Raw genomic sequence first — 18,528 nt, forward strand, 5'->3', positions numbered from 1 at the left:
GTGGTTGCAAAGAGAGGTGACCATTATTATTTTTCCTGCTCATCGGAATTCTGTTTTGCTTGCACGAATGGTCTATTTACAGCATAGATCCATTTTTCTATTTCTTTGTTACCGTTCGGCCTCAGTTTTTTTCCGGTATTAGTTTTCTCTCTCATGTCCTCTACGAGACCCCTCCACTCTTTCTATGTGGCTACCACAGAGATTGCTAGCTCTGAGCCCTGCATCCGTGCCATTATCCCCCGCCTCAACTTTGGACTCTCAGTCTGTAGACGTAGTAACATGCAAAAGGAAAGGAATCATGGCGGTTCTGTTAGCATAGCCACCTGCCCTGGTGTGCCGGGATCTGAAGAGGATCCTGAAACTTCAGTGTTCAGACTAGGAGAACCCTGAGAAAACCAGAACTATCGGTCACCTGTAAGGTAAACGGCACCTTCAGTAAATATTCATTGAATAAATATTTTCTGGCTTCCAAGACTGCTTTTCTAGCCAGATTCCTCATCTGACCTACATTTCCACATTCCTAACTCCTTCCTGGGTGCACTTGAATCCACAGAGAGACTTTGCTTCTGATGTGTCCCGAGAGCTCTCTCCATGACCTCTCAAACACCTTGGCTCCTCGTTTATATCCACTTCCTTGATTATCTTTCTCTAAACTTTGGGATTTCAGTCATCCCCTGTCCTGCGGTTCTCCATGGCTAAGGTTAGGATTGTGAACTCGGTGATGGCTCCACCCCACATGGTTCTGTTAGCCAGCTCTTCCACCCTGTGGCCACTAAGTACCCTTCTTCTGATGCTCTTGAGAGCAAGAGCCGTTTTTAGCACTTTCCAAGGAATGAAGCTTCCTTCCAGACAAAAGCACCCTTCAACAAACAAGACACAGCAGAATAATTACTGATAAAAGTTGTTCCACAGTGAGTTGAAGTATGTAAATTTAATAACCATAATTAAGTGATGAATGTCAGCTTCCAGAAAGACTATCATGTGATTCTGAGAAAGCTAAGAATTGTTAGCTGTCAAAGAATCTTTATGGAAACATCAATTTAATTATTCTACTCTGCCAAATGTGTTAGCAAATCACTTAGTCTTTGACTTCGCTCCCATCAGGCTACAATTACCTAGCATGTTTCATCTTATGTTGACGCTTTCCTGTTCATTGTGTGCTTTGTGCCTGCATCACTCATGGCATGTGTGAGTGAATGTCTTTGTTTCTATTATCTTGTTTCAGGGAATTACATTGTGGCATGTGAACTCATAGGCTCTCACTATGTATAAATTGTAAAAAAAAAAAAAAAAAAAAAAAGATGAATTTTTTTGCTGTAGACAGTGACAGCAAATATGTAATCATTATAACTATCAAGCCCATGATGAATTACCAGTTATCTGGATGACAAAATACTTTGAAATGAAAAGTATGTACATTCATGTACTAAACATATCCAGTACTATCCATTCTTACATAGTTAATCTTCATTGCCATCCTGACTGGATTTAGAAGCAAATCCTCTGGGCATGGCTAGGAGAGTTTCCAAACAGGTTTTCCTGAGGAGCCAAGCAAGACCCAGCCTGAACGTGGGTGTCCCCATCCCATGGACTGGGCTTCTAAACTGAATGGAAAGGGAGAAGGAAGAAAGTAAACTGGGTAGCAGCATTCAACTCTTCCTGCTTCCTGACTGGGCACAATGTGACCAAATGCCCCCATGGTCAGACCCATTCTCACCACCACACGGTGCCTGCTCTGACGGACTATGTCCTCAAATCGTTAGCCAAAACAAACCCTGCCTTCCTTAAATGGCTTTTCTCAGTCATTTTGTCACACTAATAAGAACATGTAACACACTTCTGCATATGGAAAGATGGTTCAGCTATTAAGAGCTTGCACTGCCCTTGCAGAGAACCCAAATTTAGTTCCCAGCACCCATGACCAGCAGCTCACCACAGCTCCAGGAGATCTGACACCTCTGGCCTCTGCTGATACCTGTACTCACATGCACATGCACTCATGCAGACATACGTGCATACACATAATTAAAAATACATCTAAAAAAAAAAAGAAAAGAACTCTAATAATACAAATATGGACAACTTTCAAGACGTTATCCTTCTATCAATTGGTGCCTGTGGTAGTTGGAATGAAAGTGACCTCCAATGGCTCACGTTTGAAAACTTGGTCCCTAGTTGGTGGAACTGTTTAGGAAGGATTAAGAGAGGTAGCCTTGTTGGGAGAGGTATGTCACAGGGCGGGTGGGTCTTGAGATTTCAAAATCCCACAGCATTCGCAGTTAGCTTTCTCTGCCTAGTGATTGTGTCTAAAGATGTAAGCTCTCAGCTTCTGCTCCAGTGCTATTCCTGCCTTCCTGCTGTGCTCCCTGCCGTGATGGTCATGGACTCTCTCTTGAACTGTAAGCCCCAAGTTAAATGTTTTCTCTTACAGGTTGCCTCAATCGTGGTGTTTTGGCACAGCAATAGAAAAGTAACTGAGACGGTGATGGCAATCTGGCCTTTTTACAAGGTTACATCTAGATTGTCTTTAATGTGGACATGATTTAGTTTGTAACTAATTTTAGTCACTTGTCGTTACTTCCCAATTCACTGCCACTTTCCCACAACCCCTGTGCTAGTCACAATTCTCCAGAGAAACAGAATGAAGAGTGTGTGTGTAGTGTGTGTGTGTGTGTGTGTGTGTGTGTGTGTGTGTGTGGTTTACTATAAAGAATTGGCCCTTGTCTTGTAATTATGAAAGCTGAAAAGACTCACAGCTGCCATGTGTGAGCTTTGTGAAGCTCGGGAAAGTGGGTGGTGTGATTCTTGCCCAAATCTGAAGTTCTGAGATCCAGGAGAACCAATGTTGTAGGACCTAGCCCAAGGACAAAAGAAAGTCAGTGTCTCAGCTCAGGAGTTAGACCAGGAGAACAAATTCTCCTGTCTCTGCCGTTCAGTTCTCTTCAGTTCCTCAAAATACCAGGTGAGGCACACCTCGTTGGGAGAAGACAATCTGTGTCCATCAGTCTACCGATTCCAGTGTCAGCCTTGTCCAGATACACCCGTCCAGACACCCCCAGGAGTAATGCTTAGCCAGGTATCTCGGGTGCCTGTGATTCAGTCAAACTGACACCCAGAATTACCCATCCACTTACTTTTTCTTCTTGGGACCTATGACACTTTTAAAAAGTTTGAGTAAGCTATACTTCTTCTAAGCCTTATCTCTTATTAGAAATTTAAATTGTTGTGGAGATACTTTTCAATTTCGCCATCACTCAGAACATTACATTAAGAAGCTGCTGCTGGTAAGATTTGGTTTAATCCCAGCACTTGGAAGGCAGAGAGAGGCAGATCTCTGTGAGTTCAAGGCCAGCCTGGACAGGCACCAAAACTACACAGAAACCTTGTCTCAAAAAAAAAAAAAAAAAAAAAAAAAAAAGTTTGGTTGTTCCACAGTGAAGCACTAACAAGAAACATTAGTTGTGTGTGCCCGAGAACTCACCGTAACCACATTGTCCCAGCCCTCGACCGTATATTAGATTGAAAGAATACCAAATCCAAGGCCATAGACCTCATAGACTGTGCAGTGCACAGACCACACTGGGTGACCCCATGAAGGGCACTGGCTAGCAGAGCCATCACAAGGAAACAAACTAGTCAAAGTCACTCAGGGAAGGGAGAGCGTGCCTAAAGCTGGATGAACAGGAAGAATGGGGTTATTAAATGTAAAGTCCCCTGTGCAAACACTGGTACTACCGTGTCCTCCTGGAGAAGTGGTCTGGGGTGAACGACTTGAGGCCTGTGAACCCTGGGGATCCTTTCCAGCAACCCTCCCCAGCTTACAGCCTCAAATGCTAATGAGACCTCCTGGAAGGGAAAGTCATATTGAAAGTGGGAATTTTTCTCCTACGAAGGAGAAGAGACACTTATGAAGGAGGAGGTTTGTCTCACCAGTGGTGATTGAGGGGGGGAATAGGGCATTTGCAGAGTACGTGTTTTTGCCAGCACAGGGGTCAGGGTAGGGTAGACACCTCTCTTCTTCATTCCTGCTACTCTCCTGAGTGATGGCTCATGAACAGCAGCCCAGGGAACATCTGCTACCTCCCTATGAAGAATGAAGCCCATAACCCCATAATGAGTCTGTTTCCAGACACACAGTTCATCCAACCCTTCAAGGATCCTTCAGTCTCTCTACTGTCTGCTCCAGTAAAAACCACATACCCTCATACCCAGGCCCATACCCAAACGTGCTCAAGCCCAGACAGAGTGAATCATACATACAGAGCCAGGGGGAAGGGAGATCAATATTTGCCCAACGGAACAGAAAAAAATCAATCAATGGAGAGGAAAGAAAATGTTATCTCTAAGCCTTTGAAAGCGGTGGCTTAGATGTGTCCATACCGCCAGGTACAGAAGGAAAGGAAAGAAGAAAAAAGAAAACCTTTATTTTTATGCACTGAAGCTCATAGTCAGGAAGAGCTCAGTCTTCGGGGGACATTTCTTTCTCCTTTGTTACCTGAGATGAGATTCGCATAGCATAAAATGAGCCATGTAAGGGGGCTGGAGAGATGGCTCAGCAATTAAGAGCACTTGTCGCTCTTCTAGAGGACCAAAGTTCAGTTCCCAGCTTGCACATGGTGACTCACATCTATAATTTCATCTACAGGGTATCCAAGGCCTCTTCTGGCCTCCACAAGAATCAGACACACATGTGGTGCACATGCATGCATGCAAGCAAAACACTCGGGGACATAAAATTAAAATAAAATACTTTTAAAGGAGCCATTGTAAAGAAAACAATCCAGTGGCATCCGATACATTTCAGTGTTTTGTAATCACCACCTCCGACAAATGCCAAAACATCATGATATATTTCTTACACTAGAATTGCTTGTGCCAAAATTATGCCTGAAAGTGCTCAATTTATTTTTCTTACACTTTTCTAGATTGTATTTGAGCCACCAAAGTCTTGCTCCCCACCTGACTTACATAAGTTACCTTCAGTGTTTAAAAATGGACCAACATATATTCCACATTTGATGGGGTGGGAGAGAGAGGTGGTTATGGTGTTGTGCATGCAGGAAAAACTCATGTTCCTGTTCCTATGTATATGGACAGACTGCTTAAACAATGCAGTGAGAAACTAAAATTTATTTTCCTCCTATGCATTTCTTCTGCTTTGGGTTCCAGGCACATTCATTGCTAATAAAAATGCAAAATGACACGAAGTCCCTCGGTTCCTCAGCAAATGTTTATCTAGACAAAACAAACTTGGTGTTTGGAGCCAGAAGGATGTAGAACATGGGTAGTGGAAGGAGCCAGTAGGTAGAGAAGCTGCCTTCTGTTCATTGTGTCTGCAACTACCTCAAGGTCACTCGTGGGTATTTTCCATGGCTGCTTAATCACAAAAGAGTCTCACTGGGACTCCATTTTGCCAGAGTCTTCCTGCAAAGCTTGTGGATGTGATGTGGCTTCCTTGCCTGCTCTGCCCTATTGATCACATTAGACTTGGTAACTGTGTTAGGCTGGCACTCTACACCGAAGCTCTCCATCCCTGATAAACACCTGTGTTTTACAAACAACCTGTGTGTTACATTAGACCTAGAAATACAAAGAATCCAAAAAGTCTTCCTCAAAAATGTACCAGCAAAGTTCTTTTTTGCTGTCTCTCAAATAACAAGATAAAATGATGGTAGACTCTTGTCTTACATTCCTGAAAAAAATAACTAACTCGTGATTTATGAGCATTCCACCTAAAGGAATAATCAATAGATGAAAGGGACGAGGACAGAACAATCCAATAAGTAATTTTAGACCTATCCAGCCTGCTATTACTTCTATAAAGTTCTGTGTTACCACTAGGTAGTAGGCGCCCAATATACGCTTATTATTTGAACTGAATACGGAAATTTTTCCATTAGTCATCTTTATGGTGCATTTAGCCTTACTCTATTGATCAAATAACTATATTGTTTGGTGCCAGGTGCTCCACTCAAAGAAACAATTATTTTTAAATAGATTTCGATTTTTGTAATGATCCTCTCTGTTCCCAGCTCCTCTCCTTCAGCACCTGCCAAACATCATTCATGAGACCGTTAATACTCCCAGTGCACACAAGCACGGCTTCTTGAAACTGAGACTCACTTGAAAATTTGAGTTTTGGTAGGAGTCTTAGCTGGGGTCATCCTTGTGGATTCCTGGGAGTTTCTCTGGCACCAGGTTTTTCCCTAATCCCAAAATGGTCAGCTAAGACTCTTAGCAATGGTTGAGAGGGTGCCTGAACTGGCCATTTCCTGTAATCAGATTGGCGACTACCCTAATTGTCATCATAGAGCCTTCATCCAATAACTGATGGAAGCAGATGCAGAGATCCACAGGCGAGCACTGGGCTGAGCTCCGGGAATCCTGTTGAAGAGAGGAAGGAAAGATTATACAAGCCAAGAGGGTCAAGGTCATCACAAGGGAACCCACAGAAACAATTTATCTGGGCTCATAGGAGCAAACAAGACACTGGATCAACAGCTAGGGAGCTTGCATGGGACCGACCTAGGCTCTCTACATATGTGTGACAGTTGTGTAGCTTGATCTATTTGTAGGACTCCTAGAAGTGGGATCAGGGTCTGTCCCTAACCCATGAGCTGGATTTTGGGAGCTTATTCCTCATACTGGGTTGCCTTTCCTAGCCTTAATACAAAGGGAGGAGCTTAATCCTACCTTAACTTGATGTGTCATACTTTGTTGACACCCATGGGAGGCCTACCCCTTTCTGAACAGAAACAGAGGAGGAGTGGATGGGGGAGGCAGAGGGGAGGCGGGGAGGGAACAGGAGGAGAGGAGGGAGGGGAAACCGTGGTCAAAATGTAAAACAAATGAAAAAAATTAATTAATAAAAAAAAGAAAGAAAACGTGCGTTCTAGACTGGTTATCTTGAGAAGCCTGCCCTGCTCCAGGGTATGCGCTGCCATGTCTTTCTCCCACGCTTACCGCCTGTGCTTAAATTGAATTCCACATTAGTCTTTTCTTAATAAACTCTAGTTTTGCTTTTTAAAAAAATCCAAATTCCTGAACTTCCCCCACGTTCTCCTGCAATGTTTTATGTCTGAGAAGGGACTAGGAATCTCCATTTCAACAAGTATGCTGGGTGACGCTAAGGCACGTTATCTTCAGAGCAAACACTAGAAACTGATCCACGGATCTGACGGCTCTCAAGTCCGATGGGCGAGTCCTCGAGCCCAGGAAATCGTGGCTTACTTGACCTGTCCTTTTGCACTGCATGGTTATTTCTTGCCTTTGGATGGCACTAAGGGGATTTTTTGCTTATTTGTCTGTGGGGATTTTTGCCAGTTTATTAGGGGCAATGCTTTCTGTGTACATTTGAGTTGTATAGGAGGCTAGAAGTAGCACTGTCCCCCTGGTGGTGTGGATCTGGGGCGGAGAGTCACGCCATCATTCCTGGCAGAGCAATTCCTGTGTTGGAATTTTTTTTTCCCAACAATTCCTGTGTTTGAAACTTTTGTAAGGTTCAGCATGTTTCTTTGTCACCAACAAATATCAGCATAGAGCAGCTTTTGTCTTGTTATATAAACTGAAGAAATTGCCATAAAACGTTTGACTTTGTCATCCAACAGAATACGCAAACTAATTTTTCAGTATATTGAGTAACTTACTATACCTACAGTTGATCTAATTGTATTTGTGAAAACAAGTATACACCATGATGATAAGGAAGAAAAACCGACCTAACAATGTGTCTTGCTGCTTATTAATATCTCCTGAGTGTCCCCATGCTGTGGGTATAAAATGAACTTTCTTGTTGATACACAGGGACTTTTAGGTGAAAAATATGGGAACATTCGAATCCCGGGGGAAGTCGAAGCTTCAGAGTTTGAGATGATTTTGGATGCTGCTGTAGAGGCAAAGTTAGAGACGAAGTTACTGGAAGATTGGTACTGTCGGGATGAGAACTCGGTGCCAGCAGCGTATTACCTCAGACCCAGGCTAGAGGTAACGAGAAGCAACAAGAACTCAGTAAGTCCGCCTCCTCTGACTATCCCTCTAGGGTAATTTTCCTTCCCTCTGGAGTCTATCTACCATAAATTATACTAATGGAAGTCTATCAGTTACGAACTCTCTCAGGGGATAGGAGAACAGCATGATTTAAATTGCCCTGGTTGGCACATGTCATGCCTACCATCTGCAAGTTCACATACCCTATTAATTCTCAAAATGATTCCACCATTATCTTACCAAATGCTAACTCCCCTCTTTCCTCTCATCCTTGTTAGTTGGTATGGTCAACTTGGCCCAACCTAACATGGCCTGGAAAGAAGGAATCTCAATTGAAAGATGTGCCTCCATCAAATTGGCGTCGGTGCATATCTGTGGAGCATTGTTTTAATTGCTAGCCGATACTTGAGGGTTCCATGCACTGTGGACAATACCACCCTAGGCCAGGGACCCCAGGCTATGTAAGAAAGCTGGGGGCACAAGCCAGGGGGCAGCGTTCCTCGGTGGTTTCTGCTTCCGTTCTTGCCTCAGCTTCTGCCTTAATTTCCTTTGATGGTGGATTGCAACCTGGAAGCGTAAGCCAATTAAGCCCTTTCCTGCCCTAAGCTGCTTCTGGTCATGATGCTTGTCACAGCAACAGGACACACACTAGAGCACTTCATATTTCCCTTTCAGTTCCTCAATCAGATCTCCACAGGGCAGTCTCAGTCTGTCTCAGTATCTCAATTCTCCCTCACAGTGTTGCTTTCTCCCCTCTCTCCCTCCTGCTTTCCAGAAAAGTACCTCGGGTTTTTATTCCAATTTATTGATATTTTCTTCAGCTGTTTCTACTCTATCAACATACTGATTTCCAAATTCAACAGCTGTATTTTCTTTCATGAAAGTTTTGTGTGTGTGTGTTTGGTTTTTATTGTTCTTTGTGTGTTTGTTTCATGGATCCTTTTAAAAATATGCTTCACTATTTTATGGACCCTTTGATAGTACATTTTTAGTACATTTTTGATAGCACATTTTTAGTAAATTTTTGATGGTTTTCCTTGAACGGTTCCAAGAGTACATGTTCTCACAGCTTGTGTAGAATCATAGAGTAAACTGCTTTATGCCTCACTCTCTCCTCCTGTCCACCTTGGCTACTAAGTAGATCTATTATTTGTCTTTTAAAACTAAGCAAAGGACAAAGAGGGGCACAGTGAGTCTGTTCGTTCCTCTGAATGCTTAGGGGAATTTTAAGAAGACTCATATCCATCTGTCCTCCAAAGCGAGCATCCTGGATATGACTGGTACCCAGACAGCTTCAAGAGGAGAAGAGTGATAGGTTATCCATGGATCTTCGCTCTTGTGTGTTTGTCTTTCTGATATGGTCTTTGTGCTGAAGAAATCAGGTCAAAGTCCCTGATTTCCTCACATACACACTGCCATTACTTAACATAGCTATAACAACAGTGCTTTCCTAGATGGGGTTATTAGAGTAAACTCGTAGCATCCCAGAGCTGAATATACAGGAGTGAATGTAGAGAGCACGGACAGTGAAACCACAAGGAGCTGTTTGACACAGTGTTCTGGGGACACTTGCTCCTCTGTGACTATTTAATTGTTTGTTTACTTTGTTTCCGTCTACGGTCCTCCAGGGAAATGTAAATCAATCTCAAAATGTCCAAAGTTTTTTATGCATAAATCATTCATAATTATTGTTGAAGAAATAAATGTGTGAATGAGACTTTTAAATGTTTCGAGACTACATAAATATTTTTTTTCTTGTTAAACAGTCCTCCCACTTTCTTAGCCGATTATTAAAAAAAAAAAAGAAGCAAAAAAAAAAAAAACCCTAAAGACATATGGTGGCACACAGACTCCCCACCCCCTTAACGTTTCTTCTCTCCTCTTCAGAGGACATTATAAAGATTATATTGTAAAATAATAAAACCTGTCTTAGTCCTATTTACTGTTACTATCACAAAATAGTAAAATAAAGCCTGGCTGCTTTCTAAGGAAAAGAATTTCCTTTTAGCTCACAGTTTGGGGCTTTGAAAGTTCAAGGCAGACAGTGGACTTTGAAAGTCCAAGGTGAGCACCTCCATCTCCTCAGCTCCTGGTAAGGGACCTCTTGACTATATCACCACAGTAGGAGCTCATACAGATGAAACCATATGGTAAGACAAGAAACCAGAGAGCCTCAGAAGTTGGGCTGACCCTTGTTATAAGAACCCATGCCTTCATGTGACCAGGGAAAGTTTACATGTAACATAAGGATGATTTCTTACTTCAGGACTACAGAGGGAGGAGGAAGAGGAAGAGGAAATGAGGCATTGGAGAGACCAGCTCTCGTAGCATTGGCGGACCCAGTCTTGCCCTTAAATCCTGGCTGATCTTTCGTGAGTTTGAGACTAACTTTTCACTTTCAACTTTTCCTAGATGCAGCCTCCTGCCGGTCCTGAAAATGACAGGCCGTGGCAAGAAATATCAGACGAAATCAAAACAATATTTAAAGCTGCCGTCAAACTGCTCCACGAACAGGGTAAAATGAAGCACAGTCAGGCTAAGAGGTACCTGTTCTCAGGTAATTCTCATGTGTCTTCAGTCAATTAAGAAAAGGGTGAAACATGCACGCGTCTACGGCGTCTACAGGATTCTTTAAATTTAATCCCATTTGGTACCAAACAAAGTTAATTGGATAAGCATTTTTCCCATCCCAGAAACATGTGTTGACTCCTGGGAAACCCTTTCCTTAGCTTGTTGGCTTCTCTAGCGAATATGATTTTAAAAGACGTTCAGAGGTGGCTGGGTATAACAGCCAAGACTGTCATTGTTTCTCAGCGGAGCCTTCCTCCCCTCTTAGTCTCCCGGCAAGTGTGTGCGGACCTGTCTTGGTCAATTTGAGACAAGCTCTGGGGAGACAGCAACGGATAAGAAAAGTTACTGTTCTCCTAGAAACTGACAAGCAAGTTCTTTACAGAAACAAACTAACTTGTAACTTGAACAAAACACAGTTATATAGTAGTTATATAGTAGTAGCCAAGGAGGGATGCTGGGGCTGTGGGGTGGATACGGTGGGCTGAGATGATTTTTGAGAGAGAAGATGGGAGGAATCAGAGTTAGTAGCGTCATGACCGTCTAAGTGAAGAATCCCAGGCAGTGGGACTAGCTGGTTAGAATCCCTCAGAGGGAGTGGCCTGGGTGTCGGTACATAAGCATGGCCCTCAGCCAAGGGCCTAAGGGGCTTGTTTACTCTGGAACCAAATGTGAATGACCATGGCCTGGGAACACAGGTTCAGGTTACTCCAAATACTCTGTGTAACATGGTAGCAGGTTCCTGAAGCTTTTATAGTTACAGAACAAAAGAAAGCAATAAATCAAGGCATTTCCAGATACATTGGTAGAGACATCAGGTAGATAGATGGGTTACAGCCCAGCAGAGAATTCCCTGCTATAGGCATCAGATGCTGTCTGACAACATTCTTAGCCTGTAAATCAGTGGAAGCTAAGGGTCTGTTTGTATTTACATTCCAAAAAGATTTTCCCCAATAGCTGAAAAGATGTTCAGTTGATGCAGAGGTAGGCAGAAAAAAAAATGGTTATTCATGAGGCTAAAGGTAATCTAAGATAATTTAGCTCTGGACCTGCAACATTCCAGTTCCCCACAATCACAACATTCTAACCCATCAAGCCACCTCTTAGAATGTTCAACACGGGCAAGGCTTATTCTGGGAACTCTCATGAACAGCAAGAAAGTCAGGTTTGGAGAGGATGACAAGGAGGTCTGAAGGTAGCCATCTGAAGAGCTTTATACTAAGCAGTAGGTGACATGGGAATCCGGTGAGGAGGGTATGGGACTGGAGAAAAATGTGCCAAGACTCAATTTTATATTAAAATAACACACACACATACACACACTCACACATGCACACACAAACACATAGACACACTCACATACATATACTCACACACTCACACACACATACACACACTCACATACATACACTCTCATATATACACACCCATACACACACTCACAGACACACACACACACACACACACACACACACACACACACACACCTTCCAGCTCCTCATTACTGAGCAGTTTGTAGCCTTTCGCAGGCAGAGGAAGTCTCATCGTCAGAAACTGTAGGAAAGCCCAGATCTGAAGGAATAAGGCAGTCACAGTTTCGAGAGACCAAACACCACTGGGCAAAGGTTATCAGATATGCGGAATAGAACTTCTTTTTAAAGTTCATGATAAGAAATTGTTGAGGAAAAGCGATAATAATTGCACTTTCAGATTACTGTTTTGAATGCTATGGTCTGGTAACACAGATTCCCAATACCATGTTCCAATGTGGTGAAAGTATCAGGAAGCTTTTATAGTTACAGAGCAAAAATCATCTGTAAAAACTCAAAAAGCACTTGGCCCTCAACCACTGAATACACCTATACAAACAGCTTTTTCAAGCTGTCAGTCCAGTGGCGCAAGCGCAAAGACAGGAAGTAAAAACGGTGTCCAGTGAGGACAGGGGAAAGTTTGGAATATGTGTACATCAATATCAGGAATTCTATTCTGCAGCTTTCTGTTTCTATCACAACTGCTGAGGGGAGAAAAGTCTTCATTTTGGTTCCATCTTGGAACCTCCAGGCCATGATCAATCAATTAAATGCCCCATTGCCTTTGGGCCTGTGGTAAGGTCACATACCACGGCACTAGCTTGTGGCAAAACCATTCACCTCACTGTGAGTAATGAAAATGAGAAACAGTAGCCTAGAGTCCCATAAGTCCCTTATGGACATGCCCCATCAACCTGAGACCTCCCACTGGACCACAGCTACCTCCTAAAAGTTCAGCCACCTTCCATTAACTGACTCCAGGGAACACCCCTTTAGAACACACAGCATCTAAGGGTACTCCAGATCTAAACCACAGCAGGAGTTATGAACACAAGTTTCGCCTAAACTAAGAAGGTGCACGGTGCCTCCAAGATCTGGAGAATGGACTTCGTGTCACGTTGCTCCTTTATTCTGGTTTATTTATACTGTCACAGGCATTGCTGGCTTTTTCTCTTAGTCTTGCCTGCTTCCTCTCAACCAGCACTGCACACAACTAGCAGGATGTATAGCATATTAGCACATCGTAGTTGCTCAAGAAAGGTCAGTTTATGAAGAAGGAGCAAGGATAGCTGAAGAAAGGGATGGAGGGAGGAATGTAGTTGGTATTCTTTAATCTTTGGTTCTTTATTTTTGGGGGCCCACCACCCAGCTGTCAAATAAATATACGGAGACTTAACCTTTCTTATGAATGTCCAGTCTTATCTTGGCTTGTGTCTAGCCAGCTTTTCTAACTTAAATTATCCCATCTACCATTTGCCTCTGGGCTTTTATCTTTCTCTAGTCTATATAGCTTTCTTTCCTTCTTACTCCATTGCTGGTTGTGTAGCTGGGTGGCTGGCCCCTGATGTCCTCCTCTCCTCCTTTTCCCACTCCTCAATCCTGCTTCTTCTTTCTGTAATTGTTCTCTCTGCCTGGAAGCCCTGCCTATCCCTCTCCTGCCTTGTTATTGGCTGTTCAGCTCTTTATTAGACCAATCAGATGTTGTAGACAGGCAAAGTAACACAGCTTCACAGAGTTAAACAAATGCAACATAAAAGAATGCAATATGCTGGGCGGTGGTGGCACACGCCTTTAATCCCAGCACTTGGGAGGCAGAGGCAGGCGGATCTCTGTGAGTTCGAGGCCAGACTGGGCTACAGAGTGAGTTCCAGGAAAGGCGCCAAAGCTACACAGAGAAACCCTGTCTCGAAAAACAAAAAACAAAAAAACCCAAAGAATGCAATACATCTTTGCATCATTAAATAAATGATATTCCACAGCATAAACAAATATAACACATCTTCAACTAATATTCCACAACAACAGACTTATCTACAGGCCAATTGAGTGGAGGGGGCATTTTCTCCATTGAAGTTCCCTCTTCCCAGATGACCTGTGACTTGTGTCTAGCTGATAAAAAGTCTAACCAGGACCAGAGGGAAAAAAGGATGGAAGGGAGAGAGAGAGGGAGGGAGAGTAGGTGGAACTAAAAATGCATACTTTTTTCTGTACCTCTGTGTACTATAGGTCATACGTGGTTTAGTTCAGAAGAAATGATGTCCTATGCTAAGTCATTTTCTATACCTTTCTGAGACCATGGAATTGAGCAGTAGCGTGGAGCATTAACATTGATCAATATTCAGAGCATGGCTACATTTTATTTTAAGATGTGCTTTTTCATTTCTAGTTCAGCACATCTGTCTAGGGTACAATACATCTCAGATTAAATGATGATACCACACTGTAAAGGGTGGCCTGACAAGGAACCAGGAGCCTGACTATGTCACTTGGCTGCCTCCATGTTTCCTGGCCCTAAAGGGAGCCCGCTGTTTCCACATTTAAAAGGGTAAAGTTGGAGAGAGAAATTCAACTTAGAGCTTAGAGTCATCACTATGAACCCGGAATGCTTGCTTTATCAAGCTGTGTTCAACTTCTGCTTCCCATTGCAAGGGAAATAAAATATTTTATAAAAAACAAAATCTATTCTTCTGGGTCCTACCTACTTAGGAAAAGACTAGTGTGAACTTGGAAATCATCCCACAGGTTGCATCACTACAAATTATAAGCAAAATAATCTCCCCCAAAGTGACTAATAGCTACATATTAGGAATTAGGGCACATGGCTCCTTCATTTAAGGTAATAATCCCCATCTTAACTTTTTCCAGCTATCGAGGATGAGTTTGACTTTGCTCTAGGCAAGCAAACTCCAGCATTCCTGAAGAAGTGTGTGTGCTACATCAGGAAGATTGCTAACATCGAGCGCTTCGTGAAAATCCCGGAGATGGGAAAATACATGGACATAACTGGAACCGAGCCAAGAATCATCCGTGACCCAGAAGCTCAGGAGAAGCTGATAAAACTCAGGGATGAATTCATTCCTACCATCGTCGCATCCTCTAACCTGAGAGTATACACGTCTGTCACTCATTGTGACATGAAACTGGGCTATTCCCAAGAGATAGAAAATCATTACATAGAAGGACTCGGTAAGCAATTTTATGAGGACATGATTGACATAATTCAGGCAACAGTGCAGCAGAATTTTGACACAGAGACTGATACACTATACGATGAAATCCTTCAGCATTCTTCACTTTGTAAAACATACGCCTCCTTCTATGAATACAAATGCGAATCGCTAAACATCTTGCATAAGTACATCCTGCCGAGCAAAACCGGGCACATCAACCCTCTCGTTGTGTATGGTGGGCCATGCACTGGGAAGACTCTGCTGCTAGCCGAAGTGGCAAAAAAGGTAAAAACAAATAAATAATCTACTCTTTCTATGTTTGTGGAAATATTATTCTTCGGGGGAAAATAATAACTTAATCAAATTCAACTCTCATCTTCTGGTTGGCTATCTGAATTATAAGTAGACCTTTTGGCATGGATACATCTACATTTGTTTTTTGCTGGTGTAATGGCTGTGCTGTGAGAACAAGATGCATGGGATGTAACTATAAATCCATTTTCTTTTGTCACCCAGTATTCCGACTCATCTGCCTCACTTGCATGAAAAGGGGAACCAAGTCTTCAAAACTCTTCCCATCCTCGTCAGGCAAAAATAAGCCTTCTAGTTCCTCTAGTCACTAAGTCAGGCTCAGTTCAGCCGTAAGTGTGTCCAGTCTAAGGTGATAAGAAACACTTTGGTCTCTATTTTTCTCCTCCATCTGAGGCCTACCACAGTCAAGGCCCTCACTGTGAGTGTGGGAACATAGATGTCTTTGTAGACCTAGCGTGGGAACATAGATGTCTTTGTAGACCTAGCGCTTCTTCCTCCCTCCTTTCCTAGCCTCAGCCACATTTATGATCCCTACTGAGTGGTAGTCTAGTGGAGACAGGAAGATGACAACTGGGGAGTTCTTACATGACTCCCATGCTGCTGTAAAGGAATGCTGCACTTTTCTCTGAATAAGCATTCAAAGCCACCGACCATCTCTTCTGCATCCTGCCCATCATTTTCTGATCTTCCCCTCCTGCACCCCCAACCCCGAACCCACTGATCACTCACTGCAGCTCCCTAAGAGCAGGGCAGTGCATCCTTTCCTTGCTTATTGCTTTATCACTTCCTAGACACCCAATAACAAACTTCCAGAGTCTTTTAGGTAAGATCTTATCCAGGCAAACCCTGGGAGGCGGAAAGTACCCAAGCCTTACAATCTCAATGCTTCACATTGGATTCATGGGAAATACTCGGGTACTCTTTGGCCCTCAGAACCTAGACCCACAGCTCCAGCCCCAAATAACAGCCCTGTTTCACTCCTCCATCAGAGCTGTTAGCTAGCCTGTCACTCAGCCCTGTGCCTCTCAGATGTCAGCAGGCACCAGATGACCATGTCCACTGGCTTCACAGGGTCTCTACTCAAAAGTCTACTGAAGCCACCTTCTCTGGCTAGACGTGAAGAATGAGCATTGTTCTGCCTTCTCCTCTGAGGGTGAGGGGATGAGAGATCAGATCCATGGCCCCTTCATCTTCAACTTTTTCTTGACCCCACCCCCACCACCGCCACCGCCCCCAACCCTTTTTGCAGGCTAGCTGTGTGTTATCACTAAAGTGACTTCAGACTCCCTATTTCCCTACATGAGTATTTGTGACCTCGTTTTAAAATGTATTATCTATTATCTTGCCATGTCGGCCTAAACTGTACTAAACTAGATCATTTTAATTTCTGTTACACTTGGCGTTCAAGTGGAACGGCTTCTGTAAGTCTAATGATCACTCAGAACTGTCATGTCATTCTTCTGTACACTGCCTAGCAGAGCCTTCTCTAACTCTCTGAATATTCCTGTAGTCTGTAAGGGGCCACACAAAATCAAATTGATCATCCTGAATACAAAAAACAGGGTTGGCTGCATTGCACCTGTTATGGTGATTTGGTGCCAAATCAAATTTACAGGTGAGCATCAGGTATATCATTCTTACCCTAATTGGCTATCTTTTAGTAGATCACGTTCAGCTGCTTTAATTCTTTTGCTAGAGGATGCAACCATTTCTTTAGTTAAGCACCAGCTGAGGTAGAGACCTGACCTTAGGCACCATATCTTATCAAAATAAATTGAGAAAAAGACAGAGACAGCAAGACTTTAACTCTGGTTTGACTAGTTTGTATGTGTGTCTTCAAACTTTGGGATTATTTCTCACAGTCACACTGATGACACTGTGTGAGGCACATAAGAAGTCTGATGAGGATTTCCTTCCCGTGTAAGGAAGGATATAAGGAACAAATACTGTTGAACTGGTTGAGTAGAAGGTTCATGTGATGTGCCTACATGTGCATGAGAGGTCATAGATCTTATGAGACAGGCTGGTGTGCCCATACAGAGAAGCATCTCTACTCTGCAATGTGCTAGTCATTCGAAGTTGATCTTGAGTGACGGCTGGGCTCTATGTCTTCTGGAGACCTGGTCCGGTTGTGTGTATCCAGATACTCACAGTACAGGGTTCTTCTTATCAGTTTTCTCAGCCCTTCTTACCACTTGTCTTTCTGGGAGAGTGACTAGCTGTCGGCCAGCAACGACTTTCACTTGTTTCCAGCAGGATCTCATACTGTCTCCTGTGAACCCAGCTCATACTTACAGGGCAGTCTCCATAGACGCCACATGAACAGTAGCCTCAGCACATGAGCAACCAATGACAACCATTGTCAGACAGACAATGTTTGGGTTCTGATCAGCCACCAGCGCACGATGGGGCATGGCATTACTGTCATCTCTAAAACCAGCTTCCGACAACAAAACTAAGTAGCCAAATGCTCCTTAAGCGATGCCACCTACCAAACTGACATCCATAGATCTTAAATCTTACATTTTTCTTCATCTGAGCTATCTCAAAGATCAAAGTTTCCTAATTTATAGAAAAAAAAAACTGTATATAATGTGGGGCGTTTACCCACCAACCCCACAGTCCCCCAGAGTTTTCTTGAGTGCGAGCAGAAGGAATTACTAGATAGAAGATTTAGATTGTGGACATAAACAGAAAATATAGGATAGCCTCGAGAGGACCTGGAACCTATTCCAACGGGCCCTGACAGTCTCTGCCCCAGGGTATTTATAGAGACACCAAGGAGTAGAGCAAAAGACCTCCCCCACCCCCCAGCACAGCCAAGTGCAGACCATCTCAGACACCTGCACTCAGGCCTGTGGCCTTAATCATCCTCTATGCAGACCTGCTGGGTGAAGCCAAGAGGAACCTGAAAACGGGCTCCCACAATATAATAACTACAGAATTTATAGACTAACTCCTTATTTTCTAAAGAGTATTCTTGGTAATAGAATGGCTGAAAAGCTGTATCTCCCTAAAAATACTCTTTGGAGGGCTGTTTTGCACTTTGATCATATTTCTCCCAACTTTGACTTTACAGGAAAAAAAATACTACATTTCACTGGTCTCTATATACTTTCCCCCCTTAGCTCTACCAGGAAGAAAGGGAAGGGTCAGGAGAGGAAGGGAAAAGAGCATGTAGA

General features: G+C 43.2%; 1 protein-coding gene across 1 annotated transcript in view; it reads left to right on the forward strand.

The window, feature by feature from the left end:
* The window catches only part of Nwd2 (NACHT and WD repeat domain containing 2), a 148,335-nt gene that overhangs the window by 124,843 nt on the left and 4,964 nt on the right, over positions 1–18,528 (forward strand). The window contains exons 4-6 of the mRNA XM_059274595.1: positions 7,804–8,007; positions 10,399–10,543; positions 14,730–15,319. Coding sequence (XP_059130578.1) covers positions 7,804–8,007; positions 10,399–10,543; positions 14,730–15,319 — 939 coding nt within the window. The remainder of the gene's footprint in view (positions 1–7,803; positions 8,008–10,398; positions 10,544–14,729; positions 15,320–18,528) is intronic.

This window comes from Peromyscus eremicus, chromosome 10 (genome assembly GCF_949786415.1).
Source record: "Peromyscus eremicus chromosome 10, PerEre_H2_v1, whole genome shotgun sequence".
Classification (NCBI taxonomy): Eukaryota; Metazoa; Chordata; class Mammalia; order Rodentia; family Cricetidae; genus Peromyscus; species Peromyscus eremicus.